General features: G+C 38.9%; 1 protein-coding gene across 1 annotated transcript in view; it reads left to right on the top strand.

Annotated features, from left to right (window-relative positions):
• Positions 1 to 16,467: 16,467 nt before the first annotated feature.
• The window catches only part of SNX4 (sorting nexin 4), a 77,675-nt gene continuing 69,524 nt past the window's right edge, over positions 16,468 to 24,618 (top strand). The window contains exon 1 of the mRNA XM_020986007.2: positions 16,468 to 16,690. Coding sequence (XP_020841666.1) covers positions 16,541 to 16,690 — 150 coding nt within the window. The 5' untranslated portion in view covers positions 16,468 to 16,540. The remainder of the gene's footprint in view (positions 16,691 to 24,618) is intronic.

Genomic DNA, 24,618 nt, shown 5'->3' with positions numbered 1-24,618 from the left:
TTCTGAGAGAGGCAAGGGATTCCTAGGATAGAATGTTGTATAAATTGTCAGATAACATCACTGTACTCCATGGTTTTGTTTAACCAGCTTTCTTTGTTATGAGGAAGGGTTCAGTTTTAGGGTTGAAGGTGAAGGGAAAGGGATGGTGTGTGGCATCAAGAATACTTTTAAGAAACAAGGGTGGGCTAGCACCAAATTGTGGAAGACCTTAGGTCCAAGACAAAAGAGTGGAACTTTTAAAAATAGACAATAGTAGCCAATGGACACATTTTAAGTAGAGGAGTGGCGTGGCCAGATCTGTCCATAACGGAAGGGAAAATCCAGAGCCATGGTTTGAATATTATCCCAGAAATACAGTCATGAAAAAATTGTTTACAGTTTCCTCTGACACTCGGAATTTTTAATCCTGGGCAAGGCACTTAATCTTGTATTAAAACTGGTACATTAAACTTTAATCTTTACCAGAATTCATCTCAAGCTAATTTTTTTTGGTTGCCATCCTATCTGCAATTTAAAATTTTCCTTTCCTCAGTTAAGATATGTGTGTGCAAATAGCAGCTTTAGCTCCATCTTTACACAAAAAGAATACAGTTTATCTCATCTGAGCCCACTAACACTGAAAGAGCTATGAAACAAAAAGTGGAAATAGAATTTTTATATTCATATTCCTTTACATTTAATTGGAATTGAAATACCTCTTCTGTTAAATATACCTAAATATGTTGGAGTTACTGCAACAATAAAAAGAAAAGTCAAACTTTTAAGAAATCATGACATGCCAGAACTAAATGTATTCCCCCCACACACACAACACACAAAGTTGCACACTGACATTCTGTCTCCCAACTGCCCGTTGTTGATCATTTTTGCATCGATAACCTGCCAGCTTCCTGGCATTTTCAGTGACTGAATCCTCTCCACCACAGTGCTCTGCACACCCCACCAGGTTAATTATGTTTATGAACTGTGTGTTGTAGGTACAAATATACTGTCTTTAAATACCTGGCCACCAAAGAAAATATGACAGCACGAGGTAGGAGCTCACTTTCATTCATGTAGTAATTCAGTAAACATTTAGCACCTACAAGGTAATGGGCAATGGAAAAGTTACATTACATAGTTCCTGACCTGAAGGAGCTTATAATGTAATACGATCGTATGATCATTGATTTAGAGCTAAACCATTCATTTTACACATGAGAATACTAAAGCCGTTAACACCCCACTAAGTAAGTATATGGGGTTAATGTGAACCCAGATGTTCCTGAGTCCCAAATCTAGTGTTCTGGTTTGGGTTCTGGTTTGTGCCTAGTTCACTGGCATGTGTGCAAATAGTGTTAGTTAAATATAATGTTCCCAAGTCTTAGGGCAGTTTTTTTAAGTTTTAAAGTTTAAATAGCTTAAAACTGCACTAAGACTTTGGGAACCCACTGTATTACTCAAGATATCATGAGGAAAATTGTACTGACATACTAACATTAATTGGTACAAGCAGCAAAGGATTGCATCTGATTTCCCACAGGAAAACAGGCCTGTAGGTGCCTTTGAATTGGGTGTAGTTCTGTCCCCCTTGCACTTGTGTGCAAGTGTTTTTTATTTTTTCCACTGGCTTTAGCTTTTCTCTTATGTGCTTATGTTAGTAAAGCCTCTTTGATTTAAAACTGTGGCTGAAGGTCTTCATCTTCTGATTTGGGGATTCAGCCAAATTCTAGAATGTGGTGTGAGCTAGTTCTCTCAGCTTCTAGGAAACTGACTTTGGCATACTTCGTAGATTAGACAGAGAAACTTTACGTTTAAACTTTAAATTTAGGAGAAATTTACTGACCTAGAAAAGATAAAGTCCAAGATGACTAGAAATTTGTTTTTTAGGGGAGGGTTTTTTCTTTTTGTGTAATTATGACACAATTTATACCAAACCCAGTAGGTGTCCGTTATGATTTGAATAAGAGGTGAATTTGGATGACACTTGCTCTCCTCAGCTGGTTGAAACATTTAATTCTCCAGAAGGGATAAATCAGATCAGTATTTGTGTATACTGCATTTGGCTCTCAAAGAGCCACATAGCTAACAAAGAGTACCCAGGAAATCCTTTTTTAAAAAAGCCACAGTTCAATTAAAAAGTACTTATGAAAGTTTAGTGCTTGGTAGTCTAAACCTCCATTCAGATTCATGATGCTTAAATGATCTAAGTATTTGGGATCTGGCTAATTTCTTAAGAATCTAAAAGCATTTATTAAACAAGACTCTTGAATCTTGACTCAGGATTTTACCTTGGGTCTGTATGTTGAAGACCATACAGTATTGTAGATTCAGAACTGGAAGTGATCTTAGAGACCATGCAATTCAAATTCTTAATTTGACAGATGAGGACACTGAGGCCCAAAAAGATTAAGTAAATTACGCAGATCACGTAGGTAGTAGCAAACATTTTGTAAATGCCTTCAATGTACCAAGAAGTATGCTAAGCTTGGAGATGCAAAGAAAGGCAAAAGACATTTCTTGACCTCAGGGAGCACATAATCTAATGAGGGACACAACAGGGAAACAACTATGTACAAATAAGCTATGTACAGGATGAATAGGAAATAACCAATAGAGGGAAAGCATAAGAATGAAGAGAGATTGGGAAGTGTTTCCTGTAGAAGGTGGGATTTAATACTAAGACTTGAAGGAAGCCAAAACACGAAGATGAGGAGGTAAATCATTCTAGGCCTGGGTGATAGTGAAAATTCCTAGAGTCAGGAAATGGGAGTCTTTATCATTAGATTAAAGGAAAACTGGGAAGATGGGGTGGCAAGGTTATGAAGGGTTTTGAATGCCAAACAGGGTTTTGAATTTGATCCTGGGGGTAATAGGGAGCCACTGGAGTTTTTGTTGAGTCAGGGGATAACATGTCATAACTTTTTTTTTTCCCAAAGGTTTGTTTTAGAAAAATTTTGGCAACTGAGTGAAGGGTGGACTGTAGTGAGGAGTGCAAAGAGACTTCTGGCCTTCAGAGCAACCAGAAGGGTATTTTTTTTTTAAAAAGTCCAGGCATGAGGAAATGAAGGCCAGGTGGTGGCAGTATCTGAGAAGAAAAGGCACATTTGAGAGATGTGGCAAAGGTGAAATCAACACATCTTGACAATAGATGGGATATAGGGAGTGAGAGATAGTGAGGAGTCCAGGATGATTCCTAGGTTGTAAGCCTGGGGGACTAAGGGGATGTGGTGCCCTCAATATTAATATGGAAGTTTGGAAGTGGGGGAAGGTTTGGGGAAAACATAATGAGTTCAGTTTGGGACATGTTGAATTTAAGATGTCTAGTGGACATCTAGCTGATGGCTAGTAAGCAGTAGAACACTTGAGACTAGAGGTCATCAGAGAAGTTAGGACTGAATGACTAGATCTGAGTTTCATCAGTATAAGGATAATTGAATCTGTGGAAGTTGATGAGATCACTAAGTGAAGTAGTATAAAGGGAGAAGAGGAGGGGACCCAAGACAGAGCCCTTTTGGATACCCGTGCTTAGTGTGTCTGACCTGGATGAATATACAGCAAAGGAGACTGAGAAGGATTGGTCAGAGAGGTAGGAGAAGAACCAGGATAGACAAACCTAGAGAGAAAAGAATATCAAGAAGACGGTAACAGTGTCAAAGGCTGCAGAGCAGTCCAGAGGGATGAGGATTGAGAAAAGGCCATTGGATTTGGTACCGAAGAGGTCATTAGTAACTTTGGAGAGAGTAGTTTCAGTGGAATGATAAAGTTGGAAGCTGATTAGAATGGGTTAAGAAGAGTGAGAGGAGGTGGAGGCAACTATTGCAGACAGCCTTTTCAACTTTAGCCACACACAAAAGCAGGAGACATGGGATGATAGTTATCAAAGGATCAAGGGAGGATTTTTTTGAGGATGAGGGATACATTGGGCATGTTTGTAGACAGTAAGGAAATAGTGGACAAGGAGAGATTGAAGATAAGCAAAAGAATGGAAATGATAGGGGAAAAAATCTGCTAGAGGGGCCTTGGAATCTATTTCTCAGGTAGAGGAGTGGGCCACTTTATCATGTGAGACAGCTGAGGGAAGATATACAATGGCAGAAGGCATCTGGGTTATGTGAGATAAGGAGGGAAAAAAGGGAACTCATAGCAAATGGACTCAATTTTTTTCAGTATGTTAAGAAACAAGGTTCTCAGCTGAGACAGGGGGGTTCAGGGAGCCATTGGAGATTTGAGGTGGGATGAAAATATTAGCAAGAGTTGAGGTAGTGAACGAGTTGGTGAGTTAATTAAGAAAATATAAAACAATTGTTCAGCACCATTGAGAATCCAGTTGAAATTATGCCATATAAATGCATAGTGGACCCAGTTACGATTGTTGTGTGATTTTTCTCCAACCTCATTCAGCAACTCTTGTAGGAGAAAAGATAAACAATGGTGGGAGTGATCCAAGGCTACTGCTTGGAGAGGCACAATTGGTGATAATGATAAGGGGATATGAGAGGGACGGTATAGACTTGAACTCAAGATGGGGAAAGGAAGAGAGTATGGCTAGTGCAGAGGTGATGATGGCCTGGAAGAAACTTGAGGAGTCAAGGGATTGGAGATCACATTGTAGATAAAAAGCGGATTTGATCATGGAAGGCAGAACATTTAAATATTTTATTTTTTCTCCAATTACATATAAAAACAATTTTTAACATTCACTTTTTAAAATTTTGAGTTCCAAATTCTTTCTGTCCTTTTCTTTCCTCCCTCTTCCCTGAGATTGTAAACCATCTGATATAGGTTATATATGTGCAATCATGTAAAACACATTTCCTTATTAGTCATTTTGTGCAAGAAAACTCAAACCAAAAGATAAAGTGAAAAATGGTATACTTCAGTCTGCATTCAGACTCCCATCCGTTCTTTGGAGGTGGATAGCATTTTTCATCATGAGTCCTTTGGGATTGTCTTGGATTTGTTACAATATTGCTGTTAATGTGTACAATGTTCTGCTTCTGCTCGCTTCACTCTGCATCAGTTCATGCAAGTTTTTTCCAGGTTTTTCTGAAATCATCATCCTTGTCACTTCTTATAGCACATTGGTATTCCATTGCAATCACATACCACAATTTGTTTAGCCATTCCCCAATTGATAGACATTCCCTCAATTTCCAGTTCTTTACCCACAACAAAAAGAGCTGCTAGAGATGTTTTTGTAGAAATAGGTCCTTCTCCCCCAGCCGCCAGCCTTTTTTTAAATCTCTTTGGAATACAGACCTGATTGTGGTATTGCTAGATGAAAGTGTAAGCACAATTTTATAGCCCTTTGGTCATAGTTCCAAATTGCTCTCCAGAATGGTTGGATCAGTTCACAACTCTACCAATAGTGCATTAGTGTCCCAATTTTTCCACATCCCCTCCAACTTTAATCGTTTTTCTTTTCTGTCATATTAGACAATCTGATAAATGTGAGATGGTACCTTTAGTTTGCATTTCTCTTTAATTTGAGTTGCTTTAATTTGCATTTTTCTAATCAATAGTGATTTAGAGCATTTTTCATATGACTAGTTTTGATTTCACCAGTTCTTTATAACATTTTATTTTATTTTTCAATTAAGAAAAATCTATTTTCTCCCCTAATTAAAAAAAAACTCCTTGTAACAAATATGCGCAATGAAGAAAACAAATTTCCACATTGACCTAGTCCAAAAAATAATACATCTCAATTTGTAATCTGAGTCCACCACTTCTCTATCAGGAGGTGAGTAGGATGCTTCATCATCAGTCCTGTGGAATCATGGTTGATCAGAGTTCAAACCTAGTTCTTCATTCAAATCACCCCCTAATTGCTTTGTTGTGACTAGTTCTTTTTAAACCAGCCTACTAAGAATAACCTACAAGTATCTGAGTGCTTACTATGTGCCAAAGACTTTACTAAGTGCTGAGGTTATAAAATGATTAAATATAATACCCTGGGAGTTTAGAGTGTTCAAAAGGTTCCCAAACTACTATTAATGGTCTTTAGAAAGCATGGAGAATTGAGAAGATGTTAAGGTACTATAAATGATATAATGTGGTCCTTATTTAAAAAAAAAAAAGAAAGAAATTTGATTCTTTTTTTAATTAATGTGTTTTGATTTATCAACAATCACTTCCACGAGCTTTTGATTTAAAAATTTTTCTCCACCTCCCTTCCCAAGACAGTACGAAATCTGATATAGGTTACACATATACATTCCTATTAAACATATTTTCACATTAGTCATATTGTAAGGAAAAATTAGAACCAATAGGAGGAACCATAAGAAAGAAAAAACAAAACAAAACAGAAGGAAAAAAAAGAGCAAATAGTATGCTTCGATCTGCATTCAAACTCCATAGTTCTTTCTTTGGATGTGGATAGCATTTCCCATCTTGAGACTTTTAGAGATGTCTTAGATCTTTGCATTACTAAGTCTATCAAAATCAGTCATCGAACACTTGGCTGTTACTGTGTACAATGTTCTCCTGGTTCTGTTCACTTCACTCAGCATCAGTCCATACAAGTCTTTCCAGGTTTTTCTGAAGTCTGCTTGCTCATCATTTCTTATAGCACAATAGTATTTCATTACATTCATATACCACAACTTGTTCAGCCATTCCCCAATTGATGGGCAACCCCTCACTTTCCAATTCTTTGCCACCACAAAAGAGCTGCTATAAATATTTTTGTACATGTGGGTCCTTTCCCCATTTTTATGATCTCTTTGGGATACAGCCCTAGAAGTGCTATTGCTGGGTCAAAGGGTATGTACATTTTTATAGTCCTTTGGGCATAACTCCTTATTGCTCTCTAAATGGTTGGATCATTTCACAATTCCACCAATAAAGCATTAGTGTTCCAATTTTCCCACATCTCCATTTATCATTTTCCTGTTTTATCATGTTGGCCAATCTGATAGGTGTGATGTGGTACCTCAGAGTTGTTTTGATTTGCATTTCTCTAATCAATAGTGATTTAGAGCATTTTTTCATATGACTAAAAATGGCTTTAATTTCTTCCTCTGAGAACTGCCTGTTCATATCCTTTGACCATTTATCAATTGGGGAATGACTTATATTCTTATAAATTTGACTTAGTTCTCTATATATTTTAGAAATGAGGCCCTTATCAGAGACACTGGTTGTAAAGATTCTTTCCCAGTTAAGAAAGTTGACTCTTTTAAACTCTATGACAACAAGCTTGACTTTGATTCTGGAAAAAGTCTAGAGTATATTATTAGAAAGATGGTTTGTGAGCCTGTCAAAAGATAAGCAGTAATCACTATGAGCCAACATGGATTCATTGAGAACAAATCAAAAGACTATAGAATTAGAACTGGGAGATCTTGGAGGCCATATGCTCCAACCTCCTGCATGTTACAAATGAGAATAATGAAACCTGGTGAGGTGGCTTACCAAACTAACCTCTTTCTTTCTTTCTTTTTGACAGTGTCATCATGAAACACCATGATCTCAAAAGAGCCAAAACTTCAACTAAATCAAATGGCAAAGGAAAGACATATAGCATTTGTGCATAGGATGTACTTACTAGTGTGTATTTATACAAGATGTATATATTACAAATGATGACTTGTGCATGAGGATAAAATATCTCCAGAGGTGAGGAGTCCATGATCTACCAAGGCAAGGCATTATACTTTTGAATAGCTCCAATTATTAGGAAGTTCTCTCTTAGGTCCATCAATTAATCAATCAACAAGAACTTATTGAATCTAAATCTACCTTTCCACAGTTTTTGTCCTTGGCTCCTAGTTCTCCCTTCCATGGTGAAGCAAAGAAGTCTAATCTCTTTTCCCATGACAGTCCTTCAGAACTTGAAGACAGCAATCATGTCCCCTAAAGTCTTCTTTTCTCCACACTAAACATCTTAGTTTTTTCAACTGATTCTCCTATGTCATTGACTTCAGTTCCCTTGCCATCTTGGTTGCTTTCTTTTGGACATACTCCAGCCTGTCAATATCCTTTCTAAAATGTGATGCCTAGAACTGATTGCAACACTTCATACATGAGGTCTGACCAAGGCAGCATATAATAGAATTATCAGTTCTTTTATTCTGGCCACTAGTCTTCTATTAACTGCAGTAGCTTTTTTCGAACTGCCAATGCCCATAGTAATTACTGTATAAATGTGAATGGATGCCTGAGTTGGAAGGACCCAGTTGCCTGCTGTATTAGTGTCTCCCAGTAGATGTCAGCCTCTGCTCTCGTTTAGAAATGCTGCAATGTCCTATGCCCTCCTATGCTGAAAAAAAAAAAAGTCTGTCCTCTCAAATTTGGCTGATAATCCAGATCTTTCATTTTTTCAAATGACTGTTGTTATTACTATATCAAGTAGTATAAAGTGTTCCCTTGATAATTTGATTGGTATAACATTAAAAGCATCAATTAATTTTGGTAGTATAGTCCTTTTATTATATCTATATGGCCTATTCATGAGCATTGGATATTCCTCCAACTATTTAGATTGTTCTTTATTTCTTTAAGGGATACTTTGTGCTTTTTGTTTGTTTTGTTTTGTTGTATTTTTTAGGGGATACTTTGTAATTGAATCTATACAAGTCTTTTGGGTGTTTTGGTGGGTCAGTCCCTAGATATTTTATGCATTTTGTAGTTATTTGGAATGGGATTTCCTTTTCTCTTATTGCTTCTTGTGTTTTGTTATTATGATGTAGAAGCACAATTGGTTTTTGAGGATTTCTCTCGTAGCCTGCAACTTTGCTGAAGCTATTAATTGTCTCAATTAGTATCTTTGTTAATTCTCTAGGATTTTCCAAGTAAATCACTGTATCATCACCAAATAGGTATGGTTTTCTCTCTTTTTTACTTGTCTTTATGCCTTTAATTTCTCTTGTCTTATTGCTGTTGCCAGCATTTCCAAAACTGTATCAAATACTAGTGGAAAGAGTGGGCATCCTTGCCTCAATCTTGTATTTATTGGAAAATGTTTTAGTTTATTCTCATTGCATATTATGCTTGCTTTTGGTTTTAGATAGATGCTTTTTATATTAAAAAAAATGTCCCACACAAAAAAAGTCCCTCTATGCCTATACTTTGTAAGATTTTTAGCATTAAAAGGGTGTTGTATTTTGTTAAAGTCTTTTTCTGCATCTATTGAGATGATCATGTGGTTTTAGATGTTTTGATTTTTAATATGATTAATTATGTCAATTTTTTCCCCTTAATGTTGAACTATCCTTGCATTCCTGGTATAAATACCACATAGTCATAAAGAATGATTTCTTGAATAATTGCTGTAGTCTGGTTCACAGAATTTTGTTTAAATTTTTTGAGTCAATGTTCATTAATGTTATTGTTGTTCCCCCCCTCCCCGTGTTTTAATATTTTCTGGGTCTAGGCATGAGGACTGTATTTGTCTTATAAAAGAATTCTGGTTCCCTCTCCCACCCCCCCATTAAAAAAATAATCTGTGAAGTATGGTTGATGGGGTGAGCTCAAGCAGAGATCTCTACCCCCCTTTGGCCCCAAAGGGAATCTAGCTCCTATTTTAGGTTCCTTATTGACTCCCCTTGTCAACTCCCCTTATTTCCCTTTGAAAGCCCTAGCCCCACCTTTTTGATCTTATGCAGATACCTTCCAGTTCCCTTCATTATCTATTCCCATTGTCTATTCAATCTCTCAGACCTTCCAATTGGAATTCTTACCTAGACCCTTTTCCCAGCCCCCTCCTCTGGCTACCCAAAGTTACTTTATAAGATCTACCCTGGCCCTCATTCAGAGGCTGAGAATCTCATGCTCAAAAGGCTGAGACTTTCTCATGCCCACTCGTCCCCACGGGTGTTACCTGGCCTAAGTATTTTATCAGTAAGAAACTTTTCCTCTGGCTGGAAGATTTGAGTTGAATTCTTTCAGACAGGGCCCAGCGTTGCAATTTTGGGGGTTCTCCCAGCAGAACCTCAAAGTCCTAAACTTTTTCATGGGTACTGTTTTTAAAAAGTTTGAGAGAATTCTCCTGTGAATTAATCAGGACCATGAGTTTCCCCGTTGCCTCCCTCCACCTGCCTTTTTGGCAATTCCTTTACAGCTAGATCTATTTCCTATTCTGAGGTTGCTTATTTAAGACCTCTAACTGGTCTGTTGGTTTTTTGATGTTGTTGAGTTGTTTAAGACATGTCCAACTCTTTGTGACCCCATTTGGGGTTTTGTTGGCAAAGGTGCTGAAGTGGTTTGTTATTTCCTTCTCTAACTCATTTTACAGATAAGGTAACAGGGGCAAACAAAGCTAAGTGACTTGCCCAGAGACACACAGCTAGTAATTGTCTGAGGCTGGATTTGAATTCAGGAATATGTCTTCCTGATTCCAAGCCCAGAACTCTATCCACTTCATCACCTAGCTGCCCCTTCTGTTGGTTGGAGTGTAATGTCCCCTTATCCACCTCTTCACTATTATCCCTACCAGATTTCCACCTTTATTCCTATCTCCTTATGAAAATTTAGAGAGAAGTCTTTTACTGGTCTGTCTTTTGTCACTCTGTTGCTGTCCTTGCCTACTGCATTTATTCAGTCCTCCTGCATTTCAGTTGGTGGGGTATTTGTGAAACAAATAATCTCTTCAGTTCTGGTTTTCTTTCTAAAAACATTTCAAACTCTTCTTTATTATTGAACATCCTTTTGTCCTGTACAATTATACTCAGATTTGGAGGATTAGTCACCCTGGGCTATATCCTGGGCTTCATTGCTCTTCAGAATACATTGTTATGTTTTCCCTCCTCCTTTTTCTAGTGAGTGCAGAATAGTCTTTCATCATTTTAACATTTTTTCTTTTGTATTTGAAGGTCTTTCTCCTGATGGCTACAGAATTTGTTATTTTTTAATTGAATTATTAAATTTAATCACTATGTGTCTTGGAGTTTGCAGCCTTGATACCTCCTATCAAAAACTGGAAAACAAGTCAAAGCAAGATAATATAATAATCATCAGACTACTTGAAAATCTGAACCGTTAAAAAGAGATACCACATTTCAATAAATCATGAATGAAAAACTGCCCAGATATTAGAGCCAGAGGACAAAGTGAAAACAAAAATAATCCTCTGTTACCTTTTGAAAGAAATTTCAAAATGAAAATTCCCAGAAACATCATAGCCAAAATCCAGAGCCTTTAGGGGGAAAAGTACTCCAAGCAGCCAGAAACAAAGAGTTCAAATACCAAGGATTTCATATGACTTGGCAGCTGTCATAATAATGGAGATGAGAGCTTCAAGTCTGATATTATAAAAGAAAAAAACTGAGTGTAGTCTTACAGGGTAATAATGAAACAGAGGACTTTCTTTGATGAAATGGAAGACTTCGAAGTATTCCTGATGAAGAGACCAGAGCTAAGCAGACAGTTTGAATTGCAAACACAGGAGTCAAAAGAAAGTCTTGGATACAGTTGATTAATTGGGAAAGACTATACAATGATGAAATGGTTACAAGTATCTTTTCAGAACCTTAAGGATCATAGAGAAAGTTAAATAAGACAGAGGATCTGAGGCTGTTTTTGTTCCATTTTGATGGTTTTAGGAGAAGAGAGAAAAGGGACAGAAAGGGGAAAATATGGGGAGGAGGGAGTGAACAGAAGAGGAAGAAAAGGGAACTTATATAATGGAAGAACAATAATGTTCAATAATAAAGAAGAGTTTGAAATGTTTTTAGAAAGAAAACCAGAACTGAGGAGATTATTTGTTTCGCAAATACCCCACCAACTGAAATGCAGGAGGATTGAATAAATGCAGTAGGCAAGGACAGCAACAGAGATGAACATTATACAAACATGGATGAAAGATCAGAGGGAGCAATTATTCAATGAATCTTACCTCTACCAATGCATATGGCAACATACTCTAGGCTTTTAGTAGACAATATTTAAAATATTTGCAATCTATCTTTAACATACAATAAAAACAAAAACGTCTCCATATAAAAAATAAAACCAAAAAAGGATAATTGCCCTTTTGAACTTCCTTTTATTTTCTTCTGTTCCTTTTCTTTGAAATTCTTCACTAACCCTCTTTTTTTTCCTTTCCTTTTCTTGGCAACATATCCCTCTCTCATCCTTACTTCTAACTTGAAAAAAAAACACAACAAAACACTTGTAACTAACAAAAAAACATAGCTGAGCAAAACAAGTCCACATATATGCCATCACCTTGAATCCATCACCATTCTATAAGTGGTTGATAGCATGCTTCTTCATCGTACCTGTGGAGTCACGGTTAGTCACTGCATTGATCAGAGTACTAACATTTTTGTTTTGTTTTTTTGGCAGTTGGGGTTAAGTGACTTGCCCAGGGTCATACAGCTAATAAGAGTCAAGTGTTTGGTCCGAGGTCGGATTTGAACTTAGGTCCTCCTGACTTCAGAGTGGGTGCTCTATCCATGGTGCCACCTCGCTGCCCTTTTTTTTTTTTGGTTCTAACATTTTTCAAAGCTCCTTTTATTTACAGTGTTATTGTCACTGTATGAAGTATTCTCCTCACTCTGTTCACTTGACTATGAATTAGGTTATGCAAGTCTTCCTAGGTGTTCTGCAACTTTCCCTTTCATCATTTCTCTTGGCACAACATTCCATTACATTCATATGTCATGATTTGTTCAGCCATTCTCAAAATGATGGGCATTCACTTTGCTTCTATTTCTTTGCTATAACAAAAACAGCTACTGTGAATTTTTATTGTTGTTGTTTAAATTAATTAATTTATGTTTGTTGTTGTTGTTATTCCCTTGGATCTTTTTCTCTAAAAAAAGAGGAAATATTTCCTCTAAAGAAAGAGGATCTCTTTGGAAGAGATTGGCCTAGTAGTGGTATCACTGGATCAAAGGATATGGACAGTTTAATGACTTCACTTTCACTGGACTTCTGCCAATATATAGATAAAGCTCCTCTCTTTCCCCAAGTACTGGCGCCAATCTTATTGAATTCACAGGAAGGCTGTAAAAAGCCTTCATTCACTTCTAGTTTTCTTTTTTTTGGGGGGGTAGGGAGGGAAAGGAGATAGTATGGCTCTGACAGTTAAAAACAAAGGAGCAAGCATTAAATTAGAAGATACAAAAAGAGTTTTTTAAAAATATGATTAAATAATATAATTACATAATTTCACTGCATAATCATCACACTCTGGGTTGTTGGGGTTTTTTTCCAGTCCAAAAATTGGTTTATAACCTTTTAATCACATAATCCTCACAGGTATAATTCTGTCCATCAAGCTGCTTAAAAGGTAAACAAAGCAGCAATGTATTCACCAGTGGCATATGGATATGCATTTATCTCTCACACATTGCAAGGTGTGAGCTTAGAATTCTCAGCTCATGCACATTGTCAGTATATTTCTGAAAGCCAACTTGCATGGTTTGTTTAGAGCAATGCAGCACTAATGGTATTGTCACTCATCGAAATGAAGAGCTGTAGGCACAAGGGGAGCAGGCAGGCAAGTGGAGCTGCCATGAGTAAGTCATATGATATGGTAAAACTTGCATCCTCCCCCGCTAGCTAAACTCTTCATCTGCCAGAGATAGTTTAGTAATAAATGATTTTTAAGTAATATAAAATCTTTCACATAATTGTTGCACCCCACTTTTTGGTGAAAATTTGACATAAAATCTGCGACGATTATTCGGTGAAATAATGTAATCAACACTACATCCTACCTCTTCCCCAACCCTTCCTTTGTGTGGATTTCTGTAATTAGTTCATTTAGTAGGGCAGGGCAGCCTTCACAAAGGTAAATAATTTCTGGTTAAAAAAAAAAGATCACTGTATGATATTCATTTCTCATCAGCTGCTCTACTTGCTTTCAGCTCTGCCTCTGAATCCACCCTGGGTATTCCCTTTTGTAGCAGCCCCCTCCTTTTTCAGTGTCCTTTTGTGGATTCTTTCCACATTCCCTCCTAAGCTAGTTGAGAACAAGGACTGTCTTTCTTTTTCTTATTTGTATCGCAAGCTTTTAGCTCTGCCTGGCTTGTAGCAGGTGTTTAATAATGTTTATTGAATATTTACTATTTGGAATTACTATTAAAACTACACATACAAATGAATAATCAGAATCCTAGAGATGCCCTGTAGAGTTTTGTGAATACATTTTTAATTTATTTTTTTGGTTACATTTTAAGTTCTGAACTGTCTTCCTCCCTCCTTTGATCCCTATCCCCCAGCAGAGAAGGCCACCTTTTGACACAGATATGTGATGTGATGTGATGTGCGTGTGTGTGTGTGTGTGTGTGTGTGTGTGTGTAAAACATATTGTGCATACTTCTATTTATCAGTTATTTTTCTGGAGATAGGTCCTTTGGAGTTGATTTGAGTATTTATAATACTTAGAATAACTTAGTCATTCCCATTTGTTCTTTGAACAATATTGTAGTTACTATATACAATGTTGTCTTGGTTCTGCTCATTTCACTTTTCATTATTTCATGCAAGTCTTTCCATGTTTTTCTAAAATCAACCAGATCATCATTTCCTTTTTTAATGCAATTTCTAAGTGTGGTTTATCATTTTTATATAACATTTTATTTTCCCCCATTTACACGTGAAAAGAATTTTAAAACATTTTTTTGAAAGTTCTGAGTTCCAAATTCTATCCCTCCCTCCCTCCCCACCCCACTCCTTCTGACAGTAAGAAATTCAATATAGAAGATATATATGTATATGTACATATATATTTGCCATCATGTAAAGCATTTCCATATTAGTGAATTTGTACAAGAAGATTTGAAAAGAAAGGAAGAAAAAAAAGAAAGAAAAATAGCATACTTCAGTATTAGACACTGTATTCAGACAGTATCAGTTCTTCCTCCGGAGGCAGATAGCATGCTTCATCATGAATCCACTGGGATCATCTTGGATCATTGTATTGCAGAGAATAGCTAAGTCATTCACGCTTCTTCATGGAACAATAGTGCTGTTGCCTTATATCAACATTCTCCTGGTTCTGCTCACTTCACTTTGCATCAGTTCATTTAAGTCTTTCTAGGTTTTTCTGAAATCATCTTGCTCGCCATTTCTTTTTTTCTCTCTCTCTCTCTTTCTCTCTCTCTCTTTTGGTTTTGTTTTTTTCCTTTTTCCTTTTTGGTGAGGCAATTGCGGTTAAGTGACTTGCCCAGGGTCACACAGCTAGTGTGTGTCAAGTTGCTCAAGCTGGGTTTGAACTCGGGTCCTCCTGACTCCAAGGCCAGAGCTCTATCCACTTCAACACCTAGCTGCCCCTTGCTTACCATTTCTTATTAGCACAATAGTATTTCATCACAACTATATACCAAAACTTGTTTAGCTATTCCCCAATTAATGGGCATCCCCTCAATTTCCAGTTCTTTGCCACCACAAAGAGAGCTGCTATAAATATTTTAAACCATATAGGTTCTTTTCCTTTTTCCCTGATCACCTTAGGAAACACACCTAGTGGTGGTATTGCTGGGTCATAGCAATTTTATAGCCTTTGGGGTATAGTTCCAAATTGTTCTCCAGAGTGGTTGGACCAGTTCACAACTCTACTAACAATGCATTAATGTCTCAATTTTTCCACATCCCCTCCAGAATTTGTCATTTCCCTTTTCTGTCTTGTTAGCCACTCTGATACGTGTGAGGTAGAACCTCAGAGTTGTTTTAATTTACGTTTCTCTAATCAATAATAATTTAGAGCATTTTTTCATGTGACTACTGTTTTCACTTTCTCTTGATAGGTACCTTCACCCTCTAATTCCCCACCCTGTGCTACTACTTTCAGTCCATGGGAGCACTGGCCTAGATGGTCACCAATAAGGCATCTCCCAGCTCTGACATCCAGTCCACTCCAGTGCCTTCCAGGATCAAACAAAATCTTGTTTGGCTTTTAGAGGGGTCCTCCATAACCTGGCCCCTTCTTACTCTTTTCCCTCCCCCGTGTAATGTGTGATCCAGGGACCCCAGCCTCCTCTTTGGGCTCTGGGCATTTTCTCTGGCTCTCCCTTCTCCCTCCTGGTTTCCTTCAGATCTCCCCCCAAATCCCACCTTCTACAGGAAACCTTTCCCGATCCCCTTCACGCTAGCGCCTTCCCTCTGCGGACCGTCAATACCTTGTTTGTACGTAGATGTTTGCATTAGACCAGGAGGTCCTGGAGAGCAGGGACTGGCTTTTATCTTTTTTCTTCGAATCCCCCGTTTTACACAAAGAAGGCGCTTGCCTAATAAATGCTCACCCCGAACTTTTGGTCCGCTCTCCGACCCAGCCACTCCCTGCCCCGCCCTGGGCCGGCCTTCTCCTCCCCCCTCCCCTCTCCAGCCCCCGCCCTCCCTTGGCCGGCTTCCTCCTCCCCCCTCCCCTCTCCAGCCCCCGCCCTCCCTTGGCCGGCCTCCTCCTCCCCCCTCCCCTCTCCAGCCCCCGCCCTCCCTTAGCCGGCTTCCTCCTCCCCCCTCCCCTCTCCAGCCCCCGCCCTCCCTTGGCCGGCCTCCCCGTCCCCCCCCCCCGTCCCGCCCCCAGGTGATCGCCGACCGAGGGTCTCCGAGGCGGAGGCGGGGCGGGCGGCTGCGCAGGCGCACTGGGCAAGCTGAGCCCGTCGCCATGGAGCAGGGAGCACCCGAGCTGCCGCCGGGGCTCCTGGCCGAGCCCCTGGGGGGCCTCGCTGCAGACCCGGTGGCAGCAGGGGATGAGGAAGCGGCTGGGATCGGATGCGGGGCTGAGGGCCGCCTCGCAGGCTCCGGGGACGCCTCGGTGAGGAGCTGGAAGACCCGGGCCGGGCTCGGGCCTGAGCTCAGTGAGGAGGCGGCGGCGTCTGGGCTCGGCTGGGCCGGCGGGAGGCGGGGGGCGGCGGGGGATGAAGGGGTAAGGGGAGGCCGTGGGGGGGGGCGGAGGAGAGAGGCCGACGGACAGGGGGGGGCGCCCGGGAGGAGACGTCTGAGTGTGAGGGGCTTGTGTGTCAGTGTCAGTCTGAGTGTGTGACTGTGAATGGGTGTGACCCTGGGAGCGTGAGTGTATGCGTGTGAATCGGTGTCAATCTGAGCGTGTGACTGAATGGGTGTGACCCTGGGAGTGGGTCTGGTGTGTCAGTCCGAGTCTGTGATTGTAAATGTGTGCCCTTTGGGAGAGTATATGTGTGGCTGGCTCATTGTGTGCTTGTGAATGCGTGTGTCCCTGTGAGTGAGTGTATGAATGTGTGTGGCATTTTCAGTGTGTGAATGTGTGTTTATAAGTGTGGGAACGTGTGTGTCCCTTTGAATGTGAATGTATGAGTGTGTGATTGTGAATGGGTGTGTGTCTGAATGTTAGTGTGAATGGAAGTCTGTCTTAAGTATGAAGAGGTCAGTGTGTCAGTTGTTTGTGATTGTGAATGTGAGTGTGTCAGTGTGGTGTCTGTGGGAGTGAGAATGTGTCAGTGTGTGTCAGTTGGAGTATATGAATTTCAGTGTATGAATGTGTCATTCCTAGTGTATGTGATTTTGAATGTGTGAAAGTGTGTCTTTGTGAGTGTGTGAATTCCAGTGTATCAGTGTGTCCCTGTGAGTGGGAATGGTTGAATAAGTGTGAATGTGTGGGGGTGTGATTGAGCAGTTTAGGTGCAGCATTGTACAGACTCAAGAAGAGTTTAGTTCAAATCCTGCCTCAGATACTTAATAGCTATGTAATCCTCTCTCTGCTTCAGTTTCCTCATCTGTAAAATGGGGATAATAATAGCACCTGCTTCCCAGGGTTGTGAGGATCAAATGAGATAATATAGACAATATTTGTAAAATGTTTTGCCAACCTTAAAGCACTGTATAAAATGCTGTAAATGATGATGATGATAATCAATGATGTGTGTGGATGTGAATATATATATAGGAGTGTGTATGAGAGCAAGCAGAGACTGCAGTGATAGACCGAAGGAATAGTAAATGGGGCTCAAGGGAAGAGGACAAGGAAGGAAAATGAATTAGGGGGTGAGGATTCGAACCTACTGGTGTTATTTGAGGGGTGGGGTAGCCTGTGCAGGTTAGGTTTGGTAAATAGGAAGTTTGGAAGGGGGTTGGAGTTAGTAAAGTCTAAATTTGGGAATTTGGGTAGCTTCGGTTCCAGTCTGTAGAACTTTGAGGACAAGGTTGGGGATGGTAGTGTTGTATGGGATGGACTTGAAATGGGTTTTAGTCAGTCCAGCAGCATTTACTAAATACTTAGTTCTCACCTGGCAGTATGCTGAGGCCCTGGAGACACAAAGACAACAATGAAATAGCCCCTGTCCTCACAGAGTTTAGATTCTTGGGAAGGAGGAGTGACACAAAATGTACATACATATACATTTGAGTGTAAGGGATTCCTGGTGAGAAACTTCTTTACCCTTTCAGATCAAGTACTTTCTCTGCAATTCATATTCCTAGAGAGTTACTTGGGGCACTGAGAGATTGAGTAACTTGCTTAGGGTCCCACTCTGACTTGATGCCAGCCCTCTTCCCTAGTGCAGACTACCTTTTCTATTTCTAAGTATGTAAAGAATAAATATGAATATTTTTTTAGGTGAAGGCACTAACTGCTGGGTGAGTTTCATCTAGAACAGGGCACTTGAGCTCAGTTTTAAAGAAAATGGGGTTTCTGAGAGGCAGAGGTGAGGAGGGAGTACCTACTGTAGGCATGGGGGAATGTGTCAGTACAAAGGCACAGAGATGTAGATGGAAATGTGCAAACAGCAAAAATTCTAGTTTGATTTTACCATGAGTGTAGGAAAGGGAGTAATGTCTGATAAGTTTGGAAAGATAGGTGGAAAATTTCTGGCATAGGAGTTTAGGGCAAGATAATAGGAGTGGGGTGGAGTGGGGGGTGTTATACAAACAAGGAAGCACAGTTGGGTTGCTTTTACTCTTTATGTGGCTTGCATCTATGTCTCAAAGACCCGTAAATTGATGGCCTTGAAAAGTAAAGGGTTTGAGATTTTTTTTCCTTTCCTCCTTAATAGTGACTTATTTGTCTGCTTACTGCTATGACTTAGTAAATTGCTACCGAGGTCAGTGTTTCCAGCTCCTGACTTTGCAAAAGTTCTTTGGTCTGTTTTTTTAAACATTTTTTTAAACATTTATTAAGTGGCGACTTTGTACAAGACACTAAGTTAGGGGCTGGGAATGCAAGGACAAAAAAAAATGAAACATGGCTCTTGCTTAAGGAGCTTACATTTCACTGAGAGATAGAGTATGTACCTAGTGAAGTAAATACAAAGTAATGTTAGAAAGCAAAAAGCAGTAACAACTGGGAATGGGGTGTGTGAGAAATCAAGAAAGGCTGCGGATGGCACTTGGCTGTATATGGAAGAAAGCGAGTGATTCTAGGACTCAGAGGTGAGAAAAGAGAACATTTCAGGATTGGGGAGGCTAGGGCACAGCCTTTGTAAAAGCACAGACGAGGGACATGGCATATCCAGTTCAGGGAACATCTGGTTGGTCATTTTAGATGGAATGTATTGAGTGAAGAATCATAGAATCATACATTTAGAGATGAGGAAAAACCTTGTGTCATTTCATTCAGCCCCTCATTTTATATATAGGCATCTGAGACTGAGGAGATTATAAGTGACTTGCCCAAGGCTGCACAGCTAGTAGGTGGCAGAGCTGCAACTTGAATTTAGGTCTCATGACTCCAGGGCCCCTGGGTGCTCTTTCCACTATAGCACACTAATTCAGGAAAAGCAGGTGAATGCTACATTAGGATGGCTTTAAAGTGCCAGGATGAGGGCTTTGTATTTTATCTTAGAGACAAAGAGGTAGGGAGCTGCTGAAGATTTTGGAAGTAGAGGTGTGACATGGACAGACCTTAGGGATAGCATTTTGGCAGCCCTGTGGAGAGGAGAGCCTGGTAGCAAGAAGTTCAGTTAGGTGGCTGTTGCTGTAGTTCAGGTTAGGTATGGTTAGGAATTTATTAAACATATATCATAGGACTGGACACTGCTAAATGCAGTCTCTCACCTCAGAGCATTTACAATCTAACTTTTTTTGTGTGTTAACAGACTAAATAGTCTATGGACCTCTTCTCAGAATGTTTTTAAATGCACACAAAAGATACATAAGGAAATCATTGACAATATAAATGTAATAAGGAAGTAATTTATGTTGAAATACAGTTATCAAAATAAAACAAATACTTGGGCCCTGGGTTAAGAATGCTTGTAGTAAGAGAATACAACATGTTCATAGATAAATTTAGAAATATGTATGTGTATACACACACAGAGTAATTTGGTGGTGGGATGAGGTCAGTACTAACAATTAGGGTGATTGAGAAAAGGTCTTTCTAGGAGGTGGCACTTGGACCGAGCCTTGAAGGAAGTTAGGGTGCGAATTGTCGTGGAGGGGATAAGACAGTACTTGACCACTGATTGGAAATGTGGGGTAAAGGAGAGTGGATTGACAAAGATGATTCCCAGGCTGTGAACCTGGATGATTGGAAGAGAATATCGGCACTCTTGGCACTAGGGAAGATAGGAGGAGGAAAGCCAGGCTTAAGAGGAAAATTCTGGTTTTGGATGTGCTGGGTTTAAAGGGCGTGCTTTAGGAGAAAGCTGGTCAGTACAACTGACTCTTTACAGTAGGGGTCTCTAGTGGGGATCGTGGATTGGCTTGACTCCACGTGTGTGATCAACCAATGAAAGGGTAGGAATATGACTCATATGCTGCCCTCCCTCTCTTCATAGTCTGTTTGGGGCTTGTCTCCAGCACAACTTTTTCCAGTCCCATCTACCACTTAGGCAAAGGTTTTTGTTGAAATTTGGCTAATAAATTTCCATCTTCCCTGATAACAGTAATTGTTCTTACAAACTGTTGGAAGATTTAAATATATACATATATATATATATATATATATATATATATATATATACATATATATATATATATATATATATATACATTATTATATATATATATATATATATATATATATACACACACACACATACACACATACATATACATATATGTATGTTACATATGTATATTAAATGAGTTCAAAACCCACTGCAGTTCTTCAATTACAAAATTTTTTAAAATAGAGTAGAAAAGTTTCCAAGTTTTTTTATGAGAGTTTTTATAAATGACATGATTTTCAGCAACTCAGAGATGAGAGAATAAGTATGCAGGAGGGGGGTGTGGTCACCTGAATTGAATGCTGCAGAGAGGTCTCACTAATGATTATATACACAAAAATTATGAGAATTGAGAAAAGACCACCACTAGATCTGGCAATTCAGAATATCATTGTTAACTTTCAAGAGAGAAGTATACTTTGGTAAAGACTCAGGGATAGCAAAGAGGTTGAGAACTTGGGAGACTGGGAAGGATGTGGGTGTCCTCAGTGAAAATAAGGACATTTGGAAGAATAGTGGCTTGGGGCAAGAAAGATAATGTAATCCATCCATTCCTGCTCTTCCTGTGCTACTCACTCTTTCCCAATGAGAAAGTGAAAAGTAAGTGAGTTGGATTTCTTACTGGCCACTACTCCGGAGAACTGTCAGCTGATAGTTGTCTGGGTCTACCATGAGGTGATCTAGGGAATAAATAGTGTGTAGTAATGCTGGGGGAGGAGGGCAAGGGATTTCGCCTGGACAGCTGATGCCATCCTGACATCACCATCCTGAACAGAAGATACCTACCCTTCCCCACCGCTAGTGGTGGAAGGCAGCTAGCTGAGGAGTGTTGTGTTAAGGGGTAAAAAAAGGTGGTGTGGTTGGATTAGAGAGACAAATGGAAGGTGGCATACAACCGATTTTTCCACTCTCCAGCTACATATCCTAGTCACAGCCTCCAACGCCCTACTTTGGAGATCATTAGACTACCCTCCCTAAAACCTTTATCTTGTTCCACTCCACTACTCTTTTCCAAGTCACTGTGTTTACTTGGAATCCATGCAGTCTGCTGAGGTAGAATTTTTCCTGCTCTGTAGTAAGATGATAAGGAAAATTAAAGTTATTTAAAGATGTTCTAATCTTGAATTTAAGAGGTTGTTTTTAAACATACCAGATAAAACAGTTAAGATAGTGTCTGCTTATCAGAAAAATTAGCGAGTTAGGGTGGCTGATTATGTATGTAGGATAGACAGATATTACTTAGAGGCTAAAAAGAATGTAAATTTTTAGGAAGATGCTCAGATATGAGATCTTCTGGTTATCTTTGTTTTACTGGGTTTTTTATGTAAAATTTATTGATACATTTTGCAACAAATACACAAACCTTCCTCCAGGATACATTCTCCCCAAAAAGTTGGATTATCAAAAAAATTTATTAATGCCTTCTGTTTTTTCATACCACATATTTCCTAATATTGCACAACGTTCTTCTATTGAACTATCCCTTATGACAAAGAAACAGTTAAGCAAAACCAGAGTATTCAGTAGTCCTATACCCAGAATCCTCTACTTCTTTACTGGGAAGTTGACCATTTCATTTTTTTAAGTTTTTACAAACATCACATTCGTTTTCTATTTATCTCCCTTCCCTCTGCCCTATGGACCAAATGAGCCTGGACCACTGTACTTTGTGTTATTTTATTTGTACTGTTGCTGCCATTGTGTACCCTTTGGGCTCTACTTTTTTTCTCCTTTGCATCTCTTCATACATGTTTTTCTTTGTTTCTCTACATTCATCATATTTGTCTATAAGGTAGCCATCTAATCCAGAAGTTCTTAGGCTGAAGTTTACATACAGGTGAGTGGCGAGGTTTCAGGGGTGTTGTAAACTTGTATGGGAGAACAATTGCATTCTTACTTCATTGTAATTGGTGTCCTTTGTAATCCTAAACATTTTATACATTTAAAAGCATTGTGTTAAGAAGGGGTCCATAGGCTTCATTAAACTGCACAAGGGGTCCATGACATAAAAAACGTTAAGATTCCCTGATAATCTAATGATAATGGGAAAGAAGTATGGCTTCCTTTTGCATCTTATAAAATTATTTCCTGGTTTATAAATTTGGCTTCTAAATTTTTTTTTAAAAATAGTTTCCATTCGTATGCCATTGTCTGTATTTGTCTTTAAGCTGTTTACTTTAGGTTATCATCCTCCAGAGGGCAGAAATCATGTATTTTTATTTTCTGTTGCCTTCTTCATGCTCTTACATGTGCTATTTAGAAAATAATTGGTGGTTAGCACATTTTGATTGTGAACCATTTTGAAAGTACTTTTGGAATTTTAGTTAACTATATAATTGCAAACATTGTAATTATGTAAATTATATAATCTATATATTATATAAATACTGTAAATTACACATTATATGCAATTAATTATATTAAAATTAATTTTAGTAAAATTTTAAAATTAACATTTTCATGATTTGAAGTTTTTCTTAGCTGCTTTCTAGAACTGCAAAGGCAGCTAGGTGGTACAGTGGATAGAGCACTGGGCCTGCTAACAATAACACCTGAGTTCAAATGTGGCCTCACACTCTTACAAGCTGTGCGACCCCGTAGCAAGTTACTTAACCTTTGTCTGCTTCAGTTTCTTCAATTATAAAATGGGGATAATAATAGCACCTACTTCTCAGGGTTTTTGTGAAGATCAAATGAGATAATATTTGTAAAGTGCTTAGCAAAATTTAAAGCACTATATAAATGTTAGCTGTCATTCTTATCATTATTACTGTTACCTATATATGAGGCATTCCACAAGTCTTAGGACTTTTGGGATACTGTATAGTGCACTTTATTTTAATATATTTTAAAGCTCAGAGATAATGATAGTCTAGGGGTTATGAATTCTAATTATGTAGCATTTGAGATGATTATGTTTACATAATATTTTAAGTATACAAAATTCCTACTCCAGTACCTCATCATGGTGTGGAAGTGACCCTGAGTTATTGAAGGCCATGCCAGTGGAGTACAAGCTCAGGTAGGTTTCACTAAGCTAGAAAGGCATCAGTTGTGGGCCTAGTGAAGAAGTGTGTCACCTTAGGACAATTTGGCTAGTTTAGGAGAGCTATCACCTAAAGATTACTAGGTGGTGAGTTGCTCAGGGGGAAAAAATAAAATCTTTTGCTGAAGTGTGGACCATGTTTGAAATTCTGTCATTGTCAGCAGAAAAAATGCCCTCATTGAGGAAATTTGGGTCTTTCGAGGAACATTTTTAGACATTTTATGACTATGCTACATCAATCAAAGTAAAGAGGAAAGAGCTGAGTGTGGAGTTAGAGATCCTAGGGTCAAGTCCTGACTCTGCCACTTCCTGTTTGACCAGAACCAAGTCACTTGATCTTTTTGTTGCCTCAGTTCCTCATCTGTTAAATGAAAGGATTGGATTTGATAAGCTGTAAGAGCTTTTCCAACTCTAAATGTATGATCTGTGTTCTTTTGTGTTCAATTTATAGAGTTTTAGGAAGTATTTCTCTAGACTTTGATTCATTCATCCATTTATTTGTTTATGTTTTTTCAATCAGCAGAAATTCAGCTCCTCCTTTTATCCTAACCCCGTCCCCTTGAGAACTATAGAGAAACAAAATCCATTGCAATCGTGTATAGTCAATCAGAACACATTTCTACACTGGCCATGTCCATAAAGAATTTGTCTTATTCTGCACCGAGTCTTTCACTTCTCTTTCAGGAGGTACTAACTACATTTATATATCAACATTTATTCATCCACTCCCCATTTGCTGGACGCCCCCTCAAATTCTCCTTCTTTTCCACTTCA

Source organism: Phascolarctos cinereus, unplaced genomic scaffold, assembly GCF_003287225.1.
Source record: "Phascolarctos cinereus isolate Bilbo 61053 unplaced genomic scaffold, phaCin_HiC Scaffold_726;HRSCAF=1367, whole genome shotgun sequence".
In the NCBI taxonomy this organism is placed as follows: Eukaryota; Metazoa; Chordata; class Mammalia; order Diprotodontia; family Phascolarctidae; genus Phascolarctos; species Phascolarctos cinereus.
This window is presented reverse-complemented; position numbering and strand designations above follow the sequence as displayed.